At 40.2% G+C, this 22380-nt stretch overlaps 1 protein-coding gene across 3 annotated transcripts in view; it reads right to left on the bottom strand.

The window, feature by feature from the left end:
* Nucleotides 1-3811: 3811 nt before the first annotated feature.
* The window catches only part of PPP1R36 (protein phosphatase 1 regulatory subunit 36), a 53584-nt gene continuing 35015 nt past the window's right edge, over nucleotides 3812-22380 (bottom strand). For all 3 annotated transcript variants that reach the window (XM_064292593.1, XM_003408708.4, XM_064292594.1), the window contains 5 exons: nucleotides 19468-19602; nucleotides 9643-9685; nucleotides 8926-9104; nucleotides 8649-8840; nucleotides 3812-8167 (listed from right to left, as the gene is read on the bottom strand). In XM_064292593.1, coding sequence (XP_064148663.1) covers nucleotides 7987-8167; nucleotides 8649-8840; nucleotides 8926-9104; nucleotides 9643-9685; nucleotides 19468-19602 — 730 coding nt within the window. In that variant the 3' untranslated portion in view covers nucleotides 3812-7986. The remainder of the gene's footprint in view (nucleotides 8168-8648; nucleotides 8841-8925; nucleotides 9105-9642; nucleotides 9686-19467; nucleotides 19603-22380) is intronic.

The following is a 22380-nucleotide window of genomic DNA, read 5'->3' as shown; positions in this document are numbered from 1 at the left end:
CTACTCTGTCCTATAGGGTTGCTATGTGTTGTTGCATAGCAGATCCCCTAAAATATTTACGGGGGGAAAAAAAGACTAGACTTACTGGTCTGACAGAGACTGGAGAAACCCCGAGAGTGTGGCGACTCCCTTTAGCTCAGTAACGAAGTCACTCCTGAGGTTCACCCTTCAGCCAAAGATTAGACAGGCCCATAAAACAAAGTGAGACTAAATGGGGACACCAGCCCAGGGGCAGGGACAAGAAGGCAGGAGAGGACAGGAAAGCTGGTAATGGGGAACCCAAGGTCAAGAACAGGGGGCAAGCTGACATGTCGTGTATGGTTGGCAACCAAAGTCACAAAACAATATGTGTATTGTTTAATGAGAAACTAATTTGCTGTGTAAACCTTCATCTAAAATACAATTAAAAATAGAAAATAAAAATAATTGTGAATCAATAAATCAATGATTTAGGAAGATGCATTTACAATTCTAGGCTGGGAATAGCAGGTTTGCATCTCAGGGTCCTGACTTGAAAGCTAGCAGCTGTAACCATTGCTCTTCCTGGTTTGAAGTACCTGGATAGTTCAGCTACTGAGAGGTTGGATGTTTGAGTCCACCAAGAGGTGCCTGGGAGGAAAGGCCTGACCCATCTATTTTCAAAAAATGAGCCATTGGAAACCCTAAGGAGCACAGTTCTATTCAGGCACACATGGGGTTGCCCTAAAAGAAAAAAAAAGTCGGAATCAACTCTGAGGTAAACGGTTTTCTTCTTCTTCTTCTTTCTGGTTTCCTGTGGGAAGTAATGGGGAAAAAATTCTAGTTCTAAAAATCCACACAATTGTTCTTTAATGGGTACATGTTACAATGTGAGTCCTGTGATGGCGTTTAGGGCTCCTCCTCGTTTATTCTTTGTGTGCGATGACACTAGACTCCTGAGATGAGACCTCAAGCAAATGCTCAATTTGTGCCTCGTAGGCCTGCATCAGTGTATGATTACCAGCGCATGTTAAGGGATGTGTGTGAAAGGAACAGGATGAGTGAGTGTGGGGGAGGAGATAATTATTCCCAAGCTAAGCAACAGTATCTAGGTATGAACCAGCACATTTTACAGTCAGTGGGCTCAGAGAAGCCACACAAAAGAACATGCTCCCCTGAAGCAGAACAGGTTCTGTACAGCCACTGCCAGATTCATGTGAGGCCTGGCTGCCCACTGTTGGCATATGCTGAAGCTGCTTCATGTTGTCTGGGCACCTAGGGGATGTATTGAATTTTGTTACTGTGTTCATATTCCTGAGGGTATGTTTTCTTAACATTAGTATGCATGCTTTGGTCTGTGCTTGTTGCAAAATAAAAGGGTGGGGAAGGAGGGTGCAATACTCACCAGTCAGGTGAAAATCACATCCCAGTAGTTTGTAGAGGGCGTCCCTGGTTAATGCAAATGATTAACACACTCAGCTAACCGAAAAGTTGGGGGTTCAAGTCCACCCAGAGGCATCTTGGAAGGAAAATCAGCCATTGAAAACCCAATGGAGTACAGTTCTACTCTGACACACATGCCATCGCCATGAGTCAGAATCAACAGCGACTGGTTATTATTAGTTTATGGAGAGTTGGTACCTACTCATTTTTTCTCATCTTTCTTCCCACTACGTATTTTTTTATCTGTAAATATTTAAGCTTATACTCCTTAAAAAAAATGGGGTGCTTAAAAACCACAATACTGTCAAAAAAAATTACCAATAATTCCTTAATATCAAATATCCCCTATTAATTTTCTCTGATGGTATCATATATATATATATATATTTTAAAATAACTGGTTTTTCAAATCAGAGTGCATACATTGCATTCTGACTGCATCTACACATTGCATCTGACCGAGATGCATTTTAAATCTCTTTAAGAGACTTAGATCTCCTTTGGTCCTTTTTTTCCCAGTTATTTATTGAAGAAACTGGGTTGTTTTTCCTGTGAAGGTGCCCACATTTTGAATTTTTCTGATTGCATCCCTGCAGTATTATTTAACATGTTCCTCCTTCCCTAAAGTCCCTATAAACTGGGTGTGAAATTTAGAGGCTCGATCTAATTTGGGTTTTATTTTTTGGAAGGAATATGTCATAGATGGTGTTGTATACTGCCATGATACCAGGTGTTTTTCATGATGTCAGCTGCCACTGATAATCATTGCCTAGATCCATTATTCCATGAGAGTTTTGCAAAAAAGTAATATTCTAGCTCCATCATTCTTTCTTCATTTATTAATCTCTTTTGTATCTCAAAAGAGACTGACTTAAGACACCTCCTACATTAATACTGTCTTATTAACATAATGAAGAAAACCCATTTCCAAATGGCATTATAGCCACAGGTATAAACCAAAAAACCTGTTGCCGTCAATTCTGATACACAGTGACCCTATAGGATAGAGCAGAACTATCCCATAGGGTTTCTAAGGCTGTAATCTTTATGCAAGCAGACTGCCACATCCTTCTGAGGAGCAGCTGGTGGGTTCCAACTGCAGACCTTTTTGGTCAGCAACTAAGCACTTGAGCCACTGTACCACCAGAACTCTTCATATACGTATGTGTTTTTTACACACATGCGTTCTTACTATATTCAGCTTTTCTGTAACCTGTTTTCATCACAGGAACCTTTGAAATTTCTTCAAAGGCTAACAAATCAATAAAAGATAAATACAGAATCCATTAACAGAGAAGTAAGCGAAGGATATAAATGGGTTATTACTCACAAATGGAGAAACACATGATCAGTATGAAGAGGTGTTCATCCTTACTACTAATTGGAAGTAGAAATTAGAACAAGCATATGATTCCATCTTTCACTATTATAGAATTGGCAAAGATTCAGAGAAATGGTACTAGCCCGGCTTTGCGAGCAGCGAGAAAGTGAGCATTTGTATACGCTTATGGGGGTAGTGTGCTTTGAGGTGAGCCTTCTGGAAAGGAATTTGGCAATAAGGCTTGAGAATGAGGATGCTCTTTGATGCAGCAGTATCATTGTCAGGGCTTTCTCCTAAGGAAATGATCAGTGATTTGAGTTACAATATGTGTGATAAAATAGAGGACTGGAAGTTACATTGTGGCATATCCATGCCACAGAATATCAGGTCAGCTGCTGTTCGGTACCAAACCCAAAACCAGTTGCTGTCAACCCCATGTGTTACAGAACAGACCTGCTCCATAGGGTTTTCAGTCGCTGTAATCTTTATGGAAGTAGATCTCCAGGCCTTTCGTCCATGGCACCAGTGAGTGGATTCAAACCTCCAACCTTCTGGTTAGTAGCTGAGTGCAAACCATTTGTGCCGCCCAAGGACCTTGCCATCTGGTACAGGGCAATTAAAACCGTGTTTCAGAAGAGGATTGGCTGACTTCCAGAGAACATTCACGATGAACTCCATGTGAAAGAGAAATGTTGCAGATAAGGGTGTCTCTCCTTTTTGTTCATACATATATGCACCCAAATGACCGAAAGGAGATTCACCAAAACATTAACAATGATAAATGAGCCTGGGTGGTGAGATTATGGGCATTTAATGTTTTCTTTGCGTTCTTCATTGCTTTCCAAGGTTTTTTTTTTTTTTTTTACTGTGATGCCATTAAAAGTTCTTTAAACGAGAAGTACGAGTTGATACAGGGTGACGACAAATGGACTTAACACTTTAATTTTAAACAGTTCCAACATTCTAATGCTGGCCAGTGGGGGCAGAAGAGGTGACCATCCAAAGGTCCTAGGCTTGGATTGCCACTGTTTTGCCAGGATTCAGTGTGACCTGACGTCAAAGGATGAGGGCTCAGGCTCTCAGCAACAGGGCATTTCACCTCTTGCTCTGCTTAGGTCTCTGGGTTACAGGCAGGAGAAGTAAAGGAAATGAGAACAAGTCATTCTGCCCCAGGAGGAGGAGGAAGGCCAAGGTGCAAAGGAAGTGGTCCTGGAATCCAAGCCCCTTGGCATGGCTCACCCAGACTGCCTCAGGTATCACCCCACAGAGAGAAAGTCACCAGTACGGCACCAACTCAGAGACAAAACAACTTTTTGAGCCTGCCGCCAGACAGGCTGCTCCGGAGGTGGAAGCACAACAGTCTGCAAATACAACAAGGGGACAGTTCACCCTGTGTGCCCAGTGCCCTGGAACAGCTTTCTTTTGTAACCTGAAACCTGTTCAGAGGCAGCAGGGCTGGATGGTCATGGGGCCTGGAGGTGTCAAATTTATTTTTCTTTCTTCATATAAACACTGCCTGAGAGATCAGAACAGCCAAGCTGCGAAGCTAGTAAAGAGACTTCCCATATACACCACACCCGGTTTCCTGTTATTAACATATTAGTATGGTACATTTGTCACAATGAATAAACCAAAATTGATACATTATCATTTACTACAGTCCAAGCTTTATTGGGGTTTCCTTAGTTTCTACCTAATGTCCTATTTCTGTTTCAAGATCCCATCCAGGGTACCACACTACATTTAGATTCAGTCATCATGTCTCCTTAAGCTCCTCTTGGCATTGACGTTTTCTTTCTTTGTTCTTTATTTTTTGAGATATAGTTCACATACCACAAAAGTCACCCTTTTAGTGTACAGTTTAGTAGTTTTTAGTACATTCACAAAATTGTACAACCATTAGCGCGAATCCAGATCATTTTTATCACCCCAAAAAGAAACCCTAATGAAAGTACCTGTCTTTTCATTCTCTAAATTGCTGAATATTTCTTGGTAAGCTTTCACAGTACATCTCCTTAAAAACCTTCAAAGGCTACCCATTCAAGCCTGTTGCTTTCTGAATTACAAAAAGGGACCTACCAATGGAAGGACCCAGAACCAGACTAATATATGTATTTGGATTTCAGCCTCCAACCACCCCTTTGGCAGTGCTTTGTGCAAGGCACAAACTGCAAAAGCCCATTCCCATTGCTCTTAAGAGTATCCTTTGTATATTTGTGGACGTGTCCATGATCTGGCTCTTGCCTATCCTCTAGCCATACCTCAACCTTCTACCCTTCCTCTCTACACCCTAGCAGCTAAATGGGCTTTGCTTCCCACCTCAAGGCGTTTGTGTTTCTTCTGCCACAGCGGCCAGCTGACTTTTAAGATGACCCCCACCTCCTGATATTCACAACCTTGTCTAGCCTCCCATACCCTGAGTATGGGCTGGATCTTTTGACTTGCTTTTAATAAATAGAATATAGCAAAAGTGGTGGAGTATCAATTCCAAGATCAGATTATGAACGACTGTGGATTCTGTCTTGCTTGCACACTGTTTCTCACTTGCTCGCTCTGATGGAGCCAACTGCCATGTTGAGAGCTACTTATGGAGAGGCTTATGTGGCAAGGAGCTGAGGGAAGTTTTGGGCCAATAGCTTAGAGAAACTGAGGCCCTCAATTCAACAGCCTGCGAGGAACTGAATCCTGCCAACAGCCAGTTGAGTGATCTTGGAAGAAGATCTACCCCCCACCCCTCAAGTTGAGCCTTAAGACGGCTTTAGCCAAGGGTAACACTTTGACTGAAGCCTTTTGAGAGACTCTGAGCCAGAGGATACTGCTAAGCTGCTCCCAGATTCTTGACCTACAGAAACTGGGAGATAATAAATGTTGCTGCTTTAAGCCACCAAGTTTTGTAGTAATTTGTTTTGCAGCAATAAATAATGAATATAGCCAGGAATATTCCCATCCCTACTTCCCACCTCTCAAACTTTTATGTGTCTTCAAGTCTCAGGTTTAAATGTCAATTCTTCAGGGATAACTTCCCTTTCTCCCTGACAATCCCTCATATACCATCAGGTCTCTTCTTGGGTACTCTCATAGCATCATCTTTTTCTCTTTTGCAGCACTTATCACCATTGCAATTAATTCACTTTTTGATTAAGTATTTGTTTTATGTCCGTCTTCCACCAAGACTGTCAGTTCCATGACAGGGCAGGCTATATTTTGTCCACCACTGAATTCCCAGAACCTAACGTGGCACCTAGCACAAAGTCGGGATACAGTAATTGTAGAATGAATAAATGAAGTGAACCAAAGCCCCACAGTGCAGAGAGAAAAGCCCTGTGTACTAGTAAAGATAGTTACCAAAGCCCCAGCATAACCAGACTTTATTTTTAAAATACTGACTAAAAAACAAACATGTCAACATACTCTTGATGAAAATCTGTTATGACAAAGTTCATTACAACCAAATTCTCCACATAAATAAAAGGTCCAACAAAGTTGGCTGATAATCCATGGTTTTGATAATCCGGAAAATCTTTGTGGCTTTAACAGGAGTTGTAATGGGGGCTGACCTGAATAAAAAAGGGTCAGAGTGTGAAGACAGAATGCATGTTCAACAGAAGCTGCCCTACATCATCCATAGGTTTGGACTGGTGTTCCCCTGCCCTTGTTATTAGATCTGGGAAAGGTGCCCAGGTTTTTATATGATCCAAAATGCTAAAAGGAGGATTTGGACATTTGAGGATAAACCTGCGGTCACAGAAAGGCAACTTCAGTCCAGTTGTTTTAGTTGGCTAAATGCCATCCCTGTATTGAGCTCTTAGAATGATCATATTCTATAATCAGCAGATTTGTATTCCATCTTGTGAACTGGTTTTATCAGCTGTTCATAATCTTCACTGCCTACTAAATAAAATCTAACTAACTCCCTTGCTGGACATCAGGGACTCAGCTGACCTCTCCAACCTGCTCTTTTATTGCTCTCCATCACATAGCCTGTGCTCTTGCCATGCACCAATCACAGGGCACACCTTTCATCTCTGTTCCTTGGCACATTTCTTCCTCTGACTGGAAGGCCCCCTTCAGTGCCATCCAATCCCTACCAAGCCAAATTCAAACGAGAACTCTCTGGTGCCCCTGGAAGTGACCGCTCTATTGCTCTGTCCTCTCAGAGCACCTTGTATTATATTTGCCTCTTTTACGCCCTCTAACTTATTCAATATTGTATTGTGACCAAGCATGTATTTTACTTATCTTCTCTATTACACAGACCATATCCTCCAGGTTGATGATCTTTTTTCCTACATAACCTACCCTGGGCTTTTCGATGGACTAGAGACTTATGACATATTTGTTGTTAATTGAATAAATGAAAGAATAAATGAGACATATACCCTAAAAGGCTTGTAAATGAATATACTTTGTATCACAATGCCAATAATAATATAGCCATTAAAAAAAAAAAAAGCTACTTGCTGTTGAGTTGACTTTGACTCATGGTGACCTCACGTGTATCGGAGTAGAACCATGCTCCACAGAGTTTTCAATGGCTGGTTTTTCAGAAGTAGATTGCCAGGTCTTTCTTCAGAGGCCCCTCTGGGTGAACTCAAACTTCCAACCTTTTGGTTAGTAACTGAGTACGTTAACTATTTACACCACCCAGGGACATTAATTTAGCCACAGGAGTAGATTTAATGTTAAAACCAAAAACAAACCAAACCTAGTGCCGCCGAGTCGATTTCGACTCATAGCGACCCTACAGAACAGAGTAGAACTGCCCCACAGAGTTTCCAAGGAACACCTGGCGGATTCGAACTGCCGATCCTTTGGTTAGCAGCCGTAGCACTTAACCACTATGCCACCAGGGTTTCTGATTTAATGTTAAGAAAGTTTTAATTTGCCTTTTGGATTATGAAATTTTGTTTTCAATACCACCAAAGATGTTCTCTCAGAAGGCGAAGATGAACTAAGAAATCTGAATGAACAGAATGTTTCTTTACTAGTCCACTGAGTGAATGTTCTAATACATTATTCTAGTCACATAGTAGCCAAAGAAGTAAATAAATAACAATGGAAACTACTAGAAATAGGAAAATGAGCTTTTTAAGAGCTTTCTAGAATTCTTCAATAGCCTATTTTTGAACTTTAAACAAAATAATTTGAACTATTTTAAAAGTTTAACAATAACAACAAATATTAGACTTACATAAAGTATTAATTCAAAGTAGTTTACTTCAAATACAGTGACTTAATTATGGAAATGGAATGTACTAGATTATTTAGAGTGTTACTTGAGAGGATAGTGTTCTTAAGGCAAAGTCCAGTGTGCCCCGAACCCTGGTGTTACTTCTTTCTACCACAGAAGAATGTCTCCCAGGCGTTTTTGTGGTTTCTTCTAGTTCAAGAGGTTGAAGGGTATGGGGGTTAAACAGACATCGAGGTTCCCCTAAGATGCCAACTCTGTGAAAAGAATTATTGGTACAGCTCAAGCAACGATGTGTATGGTTGTGTATGTGTGTACACTAAAGCTGTGTATACTAAACAGCTCTGCCTGTTTTCCATGAGCCATCCCTGTAGTCTTAGATATGGGTCCAAAAACTCAACCCACAGCAAGATTTTTACAGGGCCTTCCCTCACTGCCCAAAGATGATTATTATAATAGGAAACTTTGGCCTTAAAAAGTCTGTTACTCACTCCTCCAAACTAGAATTATTTGGAATCTAGCATAACTTTCTAGCATTTATTGTCTAGTCTAGATGGGTATACCTAGAGATATCCAGAGAGAAAACAGATGGAGGGGAGCAGAAGCTAGGTAGGAAGACAGGTGTTTTCATCTTTGTTCAACTTTCTGACAGAGGCATAGGTCTGACCCTGCTCCTCCCTGGCCTGACCTAGGAAGTGAACCTCAGGGCTCTTCAGCTTCTCTTCTCAGGCCACTTACACTGGCATGGCTACAGTGTCCAGGCTCTCTAAGTGCTTTTGGATCTTGGCTTGAAGTTTGATGCTTCCATGGTGAAACTTTTTCTCAAAGATATTCTGAGCTTTTTCCCTGGGAGAAGGCAGCAGAGTCGACAAGACGGGAGAGCGCATGTTAATGGCTTTTTTAATTGCTGGGCGCTTTGCCATCATTCTCCTGTGGGTGGGAGGTGACATTTAGTTTATATCATTCTGTTTTCTAGAAATGCCCTTGAGTTTAGGAAAGCATCAAAAGGTCGTACCTGAATTGCACAAAAGTCATGCGTTTCTTTTCTCCCCCTGATTCTTCATCCTCACGCTTCCTTCGAGGAATGTTGAACATATTGCTACGAAAGAGTCTCCCTATTTCTTCTTCGATGTCAGTCAAGTGTTGACGTCGGAAGACAATCCAGGCTATGTATGCACAGAAAGTGTAAAAGGACTAGGACAGAAGATGGACGAGACTCATAATCCACAGCAATGATATGAAAAGCTCCCACCTATCTGTATAACACTGTTAAAACCAAACGAAAGCAGCTGCCATCAAGTCAATTCCAACTCATGGCGACCCCACGTGTGCAGAGTAGAACTGCACTTCATAGAGTTTTCATTGCTATGATCTTTCAGAAGCAGGCCTTTCTTCCGAGGCTCCTGTGGGTGGGTTTGAACCGTCAACGTTTCAGTTAGTAGTCAAGTGCTTAACTGCTTCACCACCCAGGGACTCCATATGACACTGCTAAGTAGACTTGAACCCAGATGGCCCAATTTCTCAATATTTCCAGTAAGCTGTGGAAAACCGTACATGTACTCACCTTGGCTGAAGGAAAATCGGACCAAAAATTTAGGGTCTAGCATATACCTTGTTAGCATCCTTTTTAGAAAGGACATTCACTACAAATAAATGACTGACAAATGGCTATTGGCCATTGCTACACTTTGTCTCATATCAAAGAGAAAAGCCTAAAACATAAATGACTCACCTCAAAGAATTTCCAATCTTTTTGTGTATCTGATATTTTCTCCCTGCAATACAACAAATCACAACTATAGTTTGAGAGGTAAGTTCAATCTTTCAGTAATCTAGACAAGCCCTTATTGTCCCCAAAAGGTCCTTTTGCAAGATCGCCCCATGATCATTTGAAGGACATAAATGCTATCAAAAGGAATTGATAATGAGTCTTGATATTTTCTTCAACTTTCTAGGTTAGCCAAATTGAAACCTCTAGAATATTTGGTCAAAAATTAATCAATATAAATTCAGCATAAACAAGCCAGAGAGGAAATGTATTCTTCCAAATCCTTCTGGTGCTGTGAGTGGTGAGGAAGCGACGAGAGTGGAATAGTGGTGAAGAGGTAGCACGAGGTATTAACTAGGTATGGAAATAAAGAACTAGGGGATAAGTCTAAAATGAAGAAAAAAGAAAATCTTAAACAAAGGTATGGCTATTGAATGCCAAAAGAAAACTGACAAAGATCTAGGCCATGCAATCAATAAGCAGAGCTGCTGTGTGCTCCTTCTTTTGAGTGAGGCACATAGACTTGGGTCTCATCTCTTCAAAGCAGGCATTTGTTCAGGAGTCCTTGCAACACACTGGCATGGGTACACTCCATGAACTTGGCCTCCCCTACCCAACACAGGCCATTCAGGTTCTGATTCCCAGCCTTAAGAAAGCAGGCATGCTCTCATCCATTGCTGGTGAAACTGTAAAATGGTACAGCTGCTGTGGAAAAAGTTTTGGCGGTTAAACAGAATTCTCATATGATCCAGCAACTCCACTCCTAGGTATACACCCAAAAGAACTGAAGCAGGGACACAAACATATACTTGTACCACCATGTTCATTGCAGCACTATTCACAATAGCCAAAAAATGCAAACAGCTTAAATGTACCTCCACAGACGAATGGATAAAAAAACATATGTATCATGGAATACTACCAGCCATAAAGAGAAATGAAATCCTGATACAGGCTACAACATGAACCTTGAAAACATTATGCTGAGTGAAATAAGTCAGTCACAAAAGGACAAATATTGTATGATCTCACTTGTATGCAACATCTAGAACAGGCAAGCATGTAGAGATCAAAGTTTACTAGTTGTTATTAGGGTGGGTGGGATGAAGGAGGAAAGGAAGACAATGCTTAGGGGACACGGAGCTTCTGGTAAGGGTGATGGTATGTATAATTTGGGAACAGGTAATAGTGAGAGTTGAACAACATGATGAACATAATTAATGTCACCGAACTGTACGTGTGAAGACTGTTGAAATGCCAAATATTGTTACATATATATATTTACCACAATAAAAATAAATAAATAAACAAAACTGAAAAAAGAATGAAGTGGATGTGGCCTGCAGAGGCCTTGCGAGTTGACTGAGGGGGCTGTGCACCTGCAGTCACTGGATCAGTCATGGGTGCAGAGGCCAAATACCAGGCACTATAAGGTTTTGCTTCTGCTGTTGCTTATGCCTTGCGGTGCAATTACTTTTGTGTGTGGCCTTTCGAGCCATGGTCTTTTAACTTCTACCCAGGTGACTGGGCAGGACTATGTGGTAATTGTGGCCCACTGAGAGGACTGGTCAGTATTGCCTTAGAAGAGAGCCAATTCCAGAGCAGAGAGGAGAACCCCACCACCACCAAGGAAGGAGGGACCAGCAGGAGAGGCCCAGCAACAGAGACCTGGCAGCAGGAGACGACTCAGTGGGCTTCCTGGCCCATGGAAAGAGAAAGCTGAGTGCCTGTGAGCAGAGGTCTAGAGCCAGGGAGAGGTGTGCTTGCGAGCACAGCTGAGAAGAAGCTATTATGATGGAAGAAATATATCCTGAGTGTTCCTGAGCCTGAGTTGTAACTGTTACTTCCCTAATAAACCCATAAATTGTGAGTATAGTCTGTGAGTTCTGTGTGGCCATTGCAGTGAATTATCAAACCCAGTAAAGAGTGCTATGGGAGGGATGGTTGGTGTCAGAATTGGTAAAGATGGCGGAGAGGGGAGGCATGCCTGACCTCTGCCTCACAGGAATCAGCCTTGGTTGTTGATCTTGGTTCTCCTTCCCCCTTGTGAAGTTAGTAGAGACCAGACACTGCCCCCAAGCTCTTTTTACAGCCTTCCTTGGAGTTTATGGAATCCTAGGATTGGCCTGGGTACCAGTTCTTCAGACCTATTCTAACTCCTATCATCTGAGGAAGATGACCAAATCCCTCAGGATCTCCAGCCTTCTCACAGGGACATTATGGTCTAGGTGAGCCCAAACCAGCTCTCCATTTGGGGGATGAGGATGAAAAGGTGGTTCAGCTTTTACTGGGGCTTGTCCCTCCCCTCCTGCAGTCTCTTCACTACACACTGCTTCCTTGTATGCAGTCTTCAATAAAGAACTAAGGCAATAGCAATTATAATGAAGATTTACTAAGTGCTAACTATGTGCCAGGTAGTATGCTAAGCCCTTTACATTTATCATCTTATTTATTGCTCATAATATCCCTATGATGTAGCTATCATTATTATCCCTACTTTACCAGTTGCTGTCAAGTTGGCTCCAACTCATGGCAATCCCATGTGTGTCAGAGTAGAATTGAGCTCCATAGGGTTTTCAGTGGCTGATTTTTCAGAAGTTGATGGGCAGGCCTTTCTTCCAAGGTGCCTCTGGGTAGACTCGAACTGCTAATCTTTTGGTTAGCAGTTGAGTGCTTTAACCATTTGCTCTACCTAGGCACTAACTCCATTCCCACTTCACAGCTGAGGAACTGAAGTCAAGATAGATTAAATACTTGTCCAAAGATATACATTTACTACAATAAAAACAAAAACATTAAATAGGCATTAACTAAGAAAGCAAAATACATATATATATTTCTCTGCTTTCTTTAGTTAATGTCCTGTTTAATGTTTTTTTTTTATTGTAGCAAATATATATGTAACAAAACATTTGCCATTTCATCAATCTTCACAGGTACAGTTCAGCGCCATTAATTATGTTCATCATGTTGTTCAACCATCACTATTAACTGCTCCCAAAGTTTTCCACTATGCTTAACAGAAGCTCAGTGTTTCCTAAGCACTGTGAGAAAGGCATATATCTAGTTAGGTGCAAAGCCTGTACTAAAACTTAAGCCTGTCAGAGACCCACATCTGTCCTTGTAACCAAAATGGTAGGAAAAGATTTTTCTTTAGAATACTTGGTGGTAAAAATATTAAACGACCACAGCCCAGCAGAAACTTTTCAGGACAAGCATCAGCATTTCTTCTGTGCCACCTGGGACCTCTACCTGACGGAGTGCATATCTGGTATTTCCACCCTTCCACTTCCTTGGCCAGCTGAAACCAGAGACCATGCAGACCTGTAAAACTGAAGTGGAAACTAACCAAACCATGTTTCTGGAATACCAAGTCAGCCTGCATTGTGGGAGAAGGTTTAGGAGCACTTACATTAAACCAAACAAACCATACCCAGTGCCATCGAGTCAATTCCGACTCATAGCGACCCTATAGGACAGAGTAGAACTGCCCCACAGAGTTTCCAAAGAGTGCCTGGCAGATTTGAACTGCAGACCCTTTGGTTAGCAGCCGTAGCACTTAACCACTACGCCACCAGGTTTTCCCTTAGCCAGCCTAAACCAGTACTACCTCAGCAAGGTTCCGGACCAAGAGAGTGATAACACAAGAAACACCCACTTCTCTTCTTTTTTTTTAAACATGAAGTGTAAAAGAAAAAGCAACATGAATCTCCAACACTGGATCTTCTTTATCTTTTTAGGACTAAAGCAAACTGATACAGCCCACACCACAGAAGTTAAATACAAAATGTAATGGGTTTCCTCTTCCTTTCTGACAGTAATGATTGTGGGGGTGGCACAGGACTGGGCAGTGTTTCATTCTATTGTACACAGGGTTGCTGTGAGTGGGAACCGACTCAACAGCACCTAACGACAACAACGACTAGACTCTTAGCTCCACACCAAAACAAGAAAGGTACATTTATTTTTATTCATCCCTAAAGGGGATATGAAGCCCAGAGAGAGGCCCATAGGGCTCTGGGCTGGGCAGAAAAAAAGTTTTGTTCCTACTTGCTCCCTGCTGCTTTAGGTAAAGTCAAATTCAAGTGAATGGCTGCCCTGTGCAAGGGAAAAAAGGTTTCAAAGGGATGTGTTTGTGGGGAGGAGAAAGAGAAAGATTATGAGCCTTTGCCTTGGTGCATGGGACTAAGGATCAGGTAGGGGAATAGGGCCTAAGGCTGATTTATACGCCTGAGCTTCAAAGGGACCACCTTCTTTCCACTCCCCTTCCACCCCCAACCTCTTTGGTCACCCACCAGGTGACAGCTGCATTGAGAGCAGAGGAGGAAGGTACAAATCCTATGGTGAGGTGCGAGTGGAGCCAGAATTGGCCATAACCAAAGAACATATCTAATTTAATAGCATGTGCTACAGGGGAGGTTTTCTTATCAATCCTGGAAAAGAAAGAGAATGTCACCGAACATGTTCATCAAAAATTTTGCCAAACTTTTTGGGATATCAGGATTTCACAGATGTATTAGGATGGTTAAGGAATGTAGTCCTACTTCTCAAAAGACATGAAAGCACTAAATTAACAGCCCCCAAATTGCTGATTCCATTGAGATCTTTAACTGCAGAGCAGTGTTCTAGCCCAATATTAAGTGTGCATACATTACAGAGAAAAAAAAATACACACAGCAGTGTTCTCATGGGAACATCAGCTTATTCACATTGGGAGGAAGTGAAATAACATGTTAGAATCAATTAATAACTCATAACTGGCAAAAACACTGTCCTGTTCTCCTGTCCTAGATAAAAACCACCAAAAGAACAATATAAACTCCTGAATTGAGGACTTAATCTTCAAAAATAGTAAGGAATAGAACACTCATGGCCAATTAGCAACTTCTAAAAAAAAAAGCATGCTGTAAGCCGTTTTCCTCTGTGTGTAAGCCGTTTCCCTCTGTGTGTTTTGTTCAGCTCTTTGATCTGCAGGAATTTGTTACATGACTGGTGGCAGTGAACTCTAAATTCATCTTCTCCAAACTGCTATTCAACATGCAGGAAAAAAAGCAGGAGACATTGCATTAATGGCAGAAAGACCAACACCTCCTGGAAAGGCTCAAAACATTAGAAATGAGCTGATACTAATCAGAGCCAATCACCTCCTTTCAAACATAATGAATTCCTTTAATACTCTGTATAAAAACTGTACTGTCATAAAAATGTATTATAAAAAGTATAACTTAAGGTCTTAAGGGAACTAAAAAATATGATAAAATAGCTAATTATGGTATAAAATGTTTATAGTTCTTTTTTAATCCCCAAATTAGTTTGCAATGTATGCCTGCTAGTAAAAGATTGAATGTTAAGTATGAGCAATAAAATTATTTTTCTACAGAAGTTATTTCTTCAAATTCTAGTTTTCTCAACTTAAACAGTTCTAACCAGGGACACAACAGAAGATCCTAGTTAGAATAGGAGAAAAATGTAGACCAAAACTCAAATTCCTAAAAAAGGCCAGACTTACTAGACTTAGAAAGACTAGTGGAACCCCCGAGACTACTGCCCTAAGATACCTTTTGAACTTGGAACTGAAGCCATTCCCGATGGTCATCTTTCAGCAGAATAAGAGACTGGCTTATAAAATAAACAATATTTTCAGTGAATACTGTGCTCCCTTAAGTTAATCCACCATATGAAATCAAATGGTCGACACTTACCCTAAACAAAGATGAAAAGGTAAGAAGAGGCAGGGAAGCTAGATTAATGGAAACAGAATGGAAATAATGGGAATGTTGACACATTGTGAAAAATGCAACCAGTGTCATGGAACAAGATGTACAAAAATTGTTAAATGGGAACTTAACTTTCTGTGTAAACTTTCACTAACACACACACACACACAAAATTGGCCAGTGAAAACCTTATGAATAGCAGCAGAACATTGTTTGATATTGTGCCAGAAGATGAGCCAATTAGGATGAAAGGCACTCAAAATACGACCGGGAAAGACTTGCCACATCAAAGTAAAATTGACCTTAATGATATGGAGTAAAGCTTTCAGGACCTTCATTTGCAGATATGGTATGAATCAAAATGAGAAGAAACAGCTGCAAACATCCATTAATAATTGGAACATGGAATGTATAAAGTATGAATCTATGAAAATTGGAAATCATCAAAACTGCAATAGAGCACGCGAACATCAATATCCTTGGTATTAGTGGGCTGAAATGGACTGGTATTAGTCATTTTGAATCAGACAATCATATGGTCTACTATGCAGGGAATGATGAATTGAAGAGGAATGGCGTCGCATTCATCGTCAAAATGAACATTTCAAGATCTACAAGATCTACCCTGAAACACAATGCTGCCAGTGATAGGATAATATCCATACGCGTACAAGAAGGACCAGTTAATATGACTGTTATTCAAATTTATGTACCAATCACTAACGCCAAAGATGAAGAAACTGAAGACTTTTACCTGAAATTGATCTGAAACTTGCTCTTGAACGCAGACTAGGTAAAGCAAAAGGAAGAAATGATGAAGTAAAAGAGCTGAACTGAAGATTTCAAAGAGCGGCTCCAGAAGACAAAGTAAAGTATTAATGGAATGTGCAAAGACCTTGAGTTAGAAAATCAACAGAACAAACTCAGCATTTCTCAAGCTGAAAGAATTGAAGAAAAAATTGAAGCCTCGAGTTGCAATACTGAAGGATTCTTTGGGCAAAATACTGAATGATGCGGGAAGCATCAAAAGAAGATGGAAGGAATACACAGTCACTGTACCAAAAAGAGGTGATCAACATTCAACCGTTTCAGGAGGTAGCATATGATCAAGAACCAATGGTACTAAAGGAAGAAGTCCAAGCTGCACTGAAGACACTGGCGAAAAACAAGGCTCCAGGAATTGACAGATACCAACTGAGTTGTTTCAACAAATGGATGCAATGCTGGAAGCGCTCTATTGTTTATGCCAAGAAATCTGGAAGACAGCTACCTGGCCAGCTGACTGGAAGAAATCCATACATATGGTCATTCCAAAGAAAGGTGATCCAAAGGAATGCAGGAATTATCAAACAATATCATTAATATCACGTGCAGGTAAAATTATGCTGAAGATAAATTAAAAACGGCTGCAGCAGTACATCAACAGGGAACTGCCAGAAATTCAAGCCTGATTCAGAAGAGGACATGGAACAAGGACTATCATTGCTGATGTCAGATGGATCTTGGCTGTAAGCAGAGAATAATAGAAAGATGTTTATCTGTGTTTAACTGACTACGCAAAGGTACCCTCAACTGTGTGGATCATAACAAATTATGGATAATGTTGCAAAGAATGGGAATTCCAGAACACTTAATGGTGCTCATGCAGAACCTGTACATAGACCAAGAGGCAGTTGTTCAAATGGAACAAGGGGTTACTGCATGGTTTAAAATCAGGAAAGGTGTATGTCAGGGTTGTATCCTCTCACCATACTTACTCAATCTGCATATGAATCAAACAATCCAAGAAGCTGGACTATATGAAGAACGTGGCATCAAGATTGAAGGAAGATTCATTAACAACCTGCAATATGCAGCTGACATAACCTTGCTTGCTGAAAGCAAAGAAGACTTGAGGCACTTACTGATGAATATCAAAGACTACAGTCTTCAGTGCAGATTACACCTTAACATAAAAAACATAAAGGAAATAAAAATCCTCACAACTGGACCAATAAGCAACATCATGATAAGCAGAGAAAAGATTGAAGCTGTCAAGGATTTCATTTTACTCCGATTCACAATCAACATCCATGGGAGCAGCAGTCAAGAAATAAATGATGTATTGCATTGAGCAAATCTGCTGCAAAGGACCTCTTTAAAGTGCTAAAAAGCAAAGATGTCACCTCGAGGACTAAGTGCACCTGACCCAAACCATGGTATTTTCAATCACCTCATACGAATGGGAAATTTGGACAATGAATAAGTAAGATCGAAGAAGAATTGATGCCTTTGAATTATGGTGTATATACCATGGACTGCTAGAAGAATGAACAAATCTGTCTTGGAAGAAGTACAACCAGAATGCTCCTTAGAAGTGAGGATGGTGAAACTTCGTCTCATATACTTTGGACATGTTATCAGGAGGGACCAGTCCCTGGAGAAGGACATCATGCTTGATAAAGTAGAGGATCAGTGAAAAAGAGGGAGACCTTCAACTAGATGGACTGACACAGTGGCTGCAACAGCGGGCTCGAACATAGCAACAACTGTGAGAAGCACAAGACCAGGCAGCGTTTTGTTCTGTTGTACACAGGGTCCCTATGCAGCAGAACCAACTCAGCAGCGCCTAACATGTTAAAAACAACAAAAACAACCACGTAAGTGCATATGTGTAATTGGATATAAAACTAGGACATACACCAAACGAGATGTAACAATATTTAACTTCAGGAGAGGTGAATGAGATTGGGGAAGGGCAGAGGAAGTGGAGACTTTCATTGTAACTCTACATACCAGCTAGTGTATTGTTTGAATTTTTACCCTCTGGTAATGTTTCCAAAGTACTTGTATAACTAAAAATAAATGAATAAACCAAAAATCCCACATTGTTATAAAAACTTAAATACCTGAGTGGTAATTTAACTTAGGACCACAGTAAATTCTTTCAAAGATTATTACGTAAAACTTTAATGAACAAAATAAAGGATGATATATAAATGGAGAAATACATCTATAGCTCTCTGAGAAGATTTAATATAGTAAAGATGACACTATTTCCTAAACTAATCTATGGGTTTTAAGTTCTTTGCCACTTTATAACAAGGATCACAGTCATGGATTGAATTGGGTCCCCCCAAAATATCTGATAACTTGGCTAGGCCACGATCCCCAGTATTGTGTGAACTCTCCACCATTTTGTCATCTGATGTGATTTTCCTATGTGCTGTAAATCCCATTTCTATGATGTGATGAGATGGGAATAGTGGCAGTTATGTTAATGAGGCAGGGCTGAATCTACATGATTAGGTTGTATCTTAAATCAACCTCTTTTGAGATACAAAAGAGAGAAGCGAGCAGACAGACAGGGGAATCTCATACCACCAAAAAACAAGAGCCAGGAGAACAGTTCATCCTTTGGACCTGGGGTCCCTGAACTGAGAAGCTCCTCAATCAGGGGAAGATTGATGACAAGGACCAGAGGGAGAAAGCCTTCCCTTGCAGCTAATGCCCTGAATTTGGACTTGTAGCCTACTAGAATGTGAAAGAATACATTTCTCTTTGTTAAAGCCATCCACTTGTGGTATTTCTGTTATAGCAGCACTAGGTAACTATGACAATCACCTTTTCTCCAGTGTTCAATAACATGTTTATTATTTCCTCTTAAGGCCTTCAACTAACTGATTGGATGAGACCCACTCACATCATGGAGGGTAATCTGCTTTACTTAAAGTCAACTGATCATCAATGTTAATCATACTTTCATGGGAACATTCAGATTAATGTTTGGCCAAACAACTGGGCATCACAGCCTAGTGAAGATGACACATAAAATTAACCATCACCAGTAAATATTATTGGAAAATTGGATATCAGTAAAGAAAAAATATATAGATTCATAGCTTATATGATATGTTGTAACAAATTTCAAATGGATCAAAGACTTTAGCATTTTTAAAAACTAGAAAGGAACGCTAAATAGTTTAACCAAGGAATGGAATAACTTGTGTAACTACTGAATAGCATCAGAAATGAGGTGGATGTGGACATACAAACAAGTAAAGATCTAGTAAAGAATTAAGTGTGCACTTACTTTCCACAGCACATGTGATGCTTGTCAGGCATTGCCAGGCCCAGTACGAGGATACAGTACTTTTGTGCCAAGTATTTCTGTGCTATATCCAACTTACTTAACACCAATTTCATCTCTTTTTTCTCTACAAGAGCCCTGAAAAGAAAAATAGATTAATTTTGGAAAAATGCCTATGTTAATTAATAAAAAGTCAGAATTATAAACTACTTTGAAGGAAATACAAGTGAGTCAACAGATTTCACTCATTATCTATTTTCTTTGAGCTATGGCGTAGGGCGGTCCTCAAAGTCCCCTGATACTTATCATTGTACTTAACATTTCAAGTTTATGGTGAATTTTCTAAATTCTTTATACTTTTTATGCTATGTATCCTCAATTTCACATACCAAACCAAACCCATTGCTATCGAGTAGATTCTGACTCATAGCGATCCTATAGGACAGAGGAGAACTGCCCCATAGGGTTTCCAAGGAGCGCCTGGTGGATCTGAACAGCAGACTTTTTGGTTAGCAGCCGTAGCTCTTAACCACTACACCACCAGGGTTTCCATTTCATGTACAGGTAGTACTAATTTATAAAGAAAAGCTCAACTAACAAATTACCTATAGAGGTCGCTGGGGTAGTCAGCAGCTCATGTTCCTGTTGTTTTGGTAAAACAACTGTAAAGACTCTGTGCCACATCAGCTTTCCATGGGTTCCCAATGTTACTACTGAGTTTGGGGGCTCTGTGCTTGAATTTGGACCTACTCTTAGTTCTGAGTGTAGCTGTGTTTGCTAAGGTTGGCATTTGTGTACTACTAAGCCAGTGCCCTCGAGTTGATTCCGCCACCAGGGTTTCCATTTGTGTACTACTACCCTGGACACTTTGACATCAATTATGGTAAGATTGCTTCCCGATGAAAACATGGCCCTGGTTCCACTGAATTGCCAATGAACTTTTAAAAAGACAACCTGTTCTTAGATTACAGCATGTCTGAAGCATAATTTTAGAAGTTTTGCAGTATAATATAGTAGGAAGCAATATTGCTGACAATACAGTCCAATGTACTATTACCGAAAAGCGAAGTGTCACTAGCTTTTTCTCTGCCTTTTGTCACAAAGATTTAAACCAACTGAAATGCACTCTAAACTACAGAGGCAAATACTGCCCCTTCTGCTGTTATCCACTAGACTGACCACATGGAGATACACTGTGGGGTAGAGGGACAAATTTAGGATAATACATACATTAAAAAAAAAAAAGAAAGAAAACCAAATCCATTGCCATCGAGTTGATTCCAACTCATAGTGACCCTATAGGACAGAGAAGAACTGCCCCATAGAGTTTCCAAGAAGTGCCTGGTGGATCTGAACTGCCAACCTTTTGGTTAGCAGCCGTAGCTCTTAACCACTATGCCACCAGGGTTTCCTTAGGATAACACATGTATTTCAAAGAATAAAAAGTTACCGTAGGTAATCAAGAGACTTGTGAGTCACTGAAATAAGTTTCTGGAACAGATAAATACAGTAGGCAGGCTCCAACTGAATGTGCTCAAATTCCGTATGACCCAAACACACATCCCTACACCCGAGAATGGCCATCACTGTGCCTGCCTCCCTGTTTCTTTCTGCAGTCCCCATCCCTGTCCTTCACCTCTACTTTGCCAGAGCTGCAGGTAGCTAATACTCCTGCTGCAATGAAACTGTTAGGCTAAGGGTTCTTGAAACTTTACTATTCAAACGGATTGAGTAAGAATTGCCTGAAGTGCTTGCTAAAAAGGTGCAGCTTCCTAATGTGACCCTTTTCCCAAGGTTTGGTAGGTCTGGGTAAAAGAAAAAAAAAAAAAAATTTTTTTTTTCTTTTGTCTGGGTAGAGCCCAGGAAATGACATTTAAAATAAACACCCTACGTGATTCTGAGGTAGGTAATCCTTGGACTACATTTAGAAATACAATTATTTTATTTACATAGAACCTATGGGTTAAAGTAGAAAAAAAGGAAAAGCTATGGCAAAAAGAGCTAAGGGAAGCTAATCTAGGAACAAAAATTCCAGGCAGAGCAGTCCTGATCACATGAAAGCTCCCTGGGTGGAAACCATCCCACCTATACTATTGCCAAACTTCATTTTGTAACACTGCCTTAAATATTACCAGTTTGTCATTCACGTGAGTAAATAAACACATTCTTTAAAAAGTGCAAATGATATCATTGTATATCTATTAAATAAGAGAAAATAATGATAATTCCCAATGCTGACAAACTTTGGATGAAACTGATATATTTGTACATTGCTGGAAACCCTGATGGCGTAGTGGTTAAGGGCTATGGCTGCTAACCAAAAGGTCAGCAGTTCAAATCCACCAGGCACTCCTTGGAAACTCTATGGGGCAGTTCTACTCTGTCCTATAGGGTCACTATGAGTCGGAATCGAGTCGACGGCAGTGAGTTTGGTTTTTTGGTTTTGGTAACATAAAATTGGCATAATACTTTGAAAAAAAAATTGATAATAATTTCAAGTACCACAGAAATGATCACAAATTTTGATCAGTAATCGTTTGCCTAGAAATTTATTCTTTTCAAAAATCATTCTAAATTAAGGGGAAAATTGTATGCATAAAGTTATTCAATGCAATATTATCAAAAAACTGGAAATTGTCAAAATATATAAAATAGAGGGATAAAAGTAATTAATAGTAATACAACCAGTTACTGTTGAAGGACTTGACATTTATAATCTAACATGGGATTTAACACAGGCTGCAGGGTACCAAAGTCTGTACCCTAACCACTGTACTATATTGCCTTTCAATAGGTAAGTCAATTAACACACATTGGCTTGATGGAAAGTTATGCTGCTGTTAAAAATTATAATTATGAAGACTATAATAACTGAAAAATATTTATGCTATGATGTTTAAAACTGCATATATAATT

Source organism: Loxodonta africana, chromosome 10 (assembly GCF_030014295.1).
Source record: "Loxodonta africana isolate mLoxAfr1 chromosome 10, mLoxAfr1.hap2, whole genome shotgun sequence".
Lineage (NCBI taxonomy): Eukaryota > Metazoa > Chordata > Mammalia > Proboscidea > Elephantidae > Loxodonta > Loxodonta africana.
Note: the sequence above shows the minus strand (reverse complement) of the source record. Positions and strands in the feature narration are given on the sequence as shown.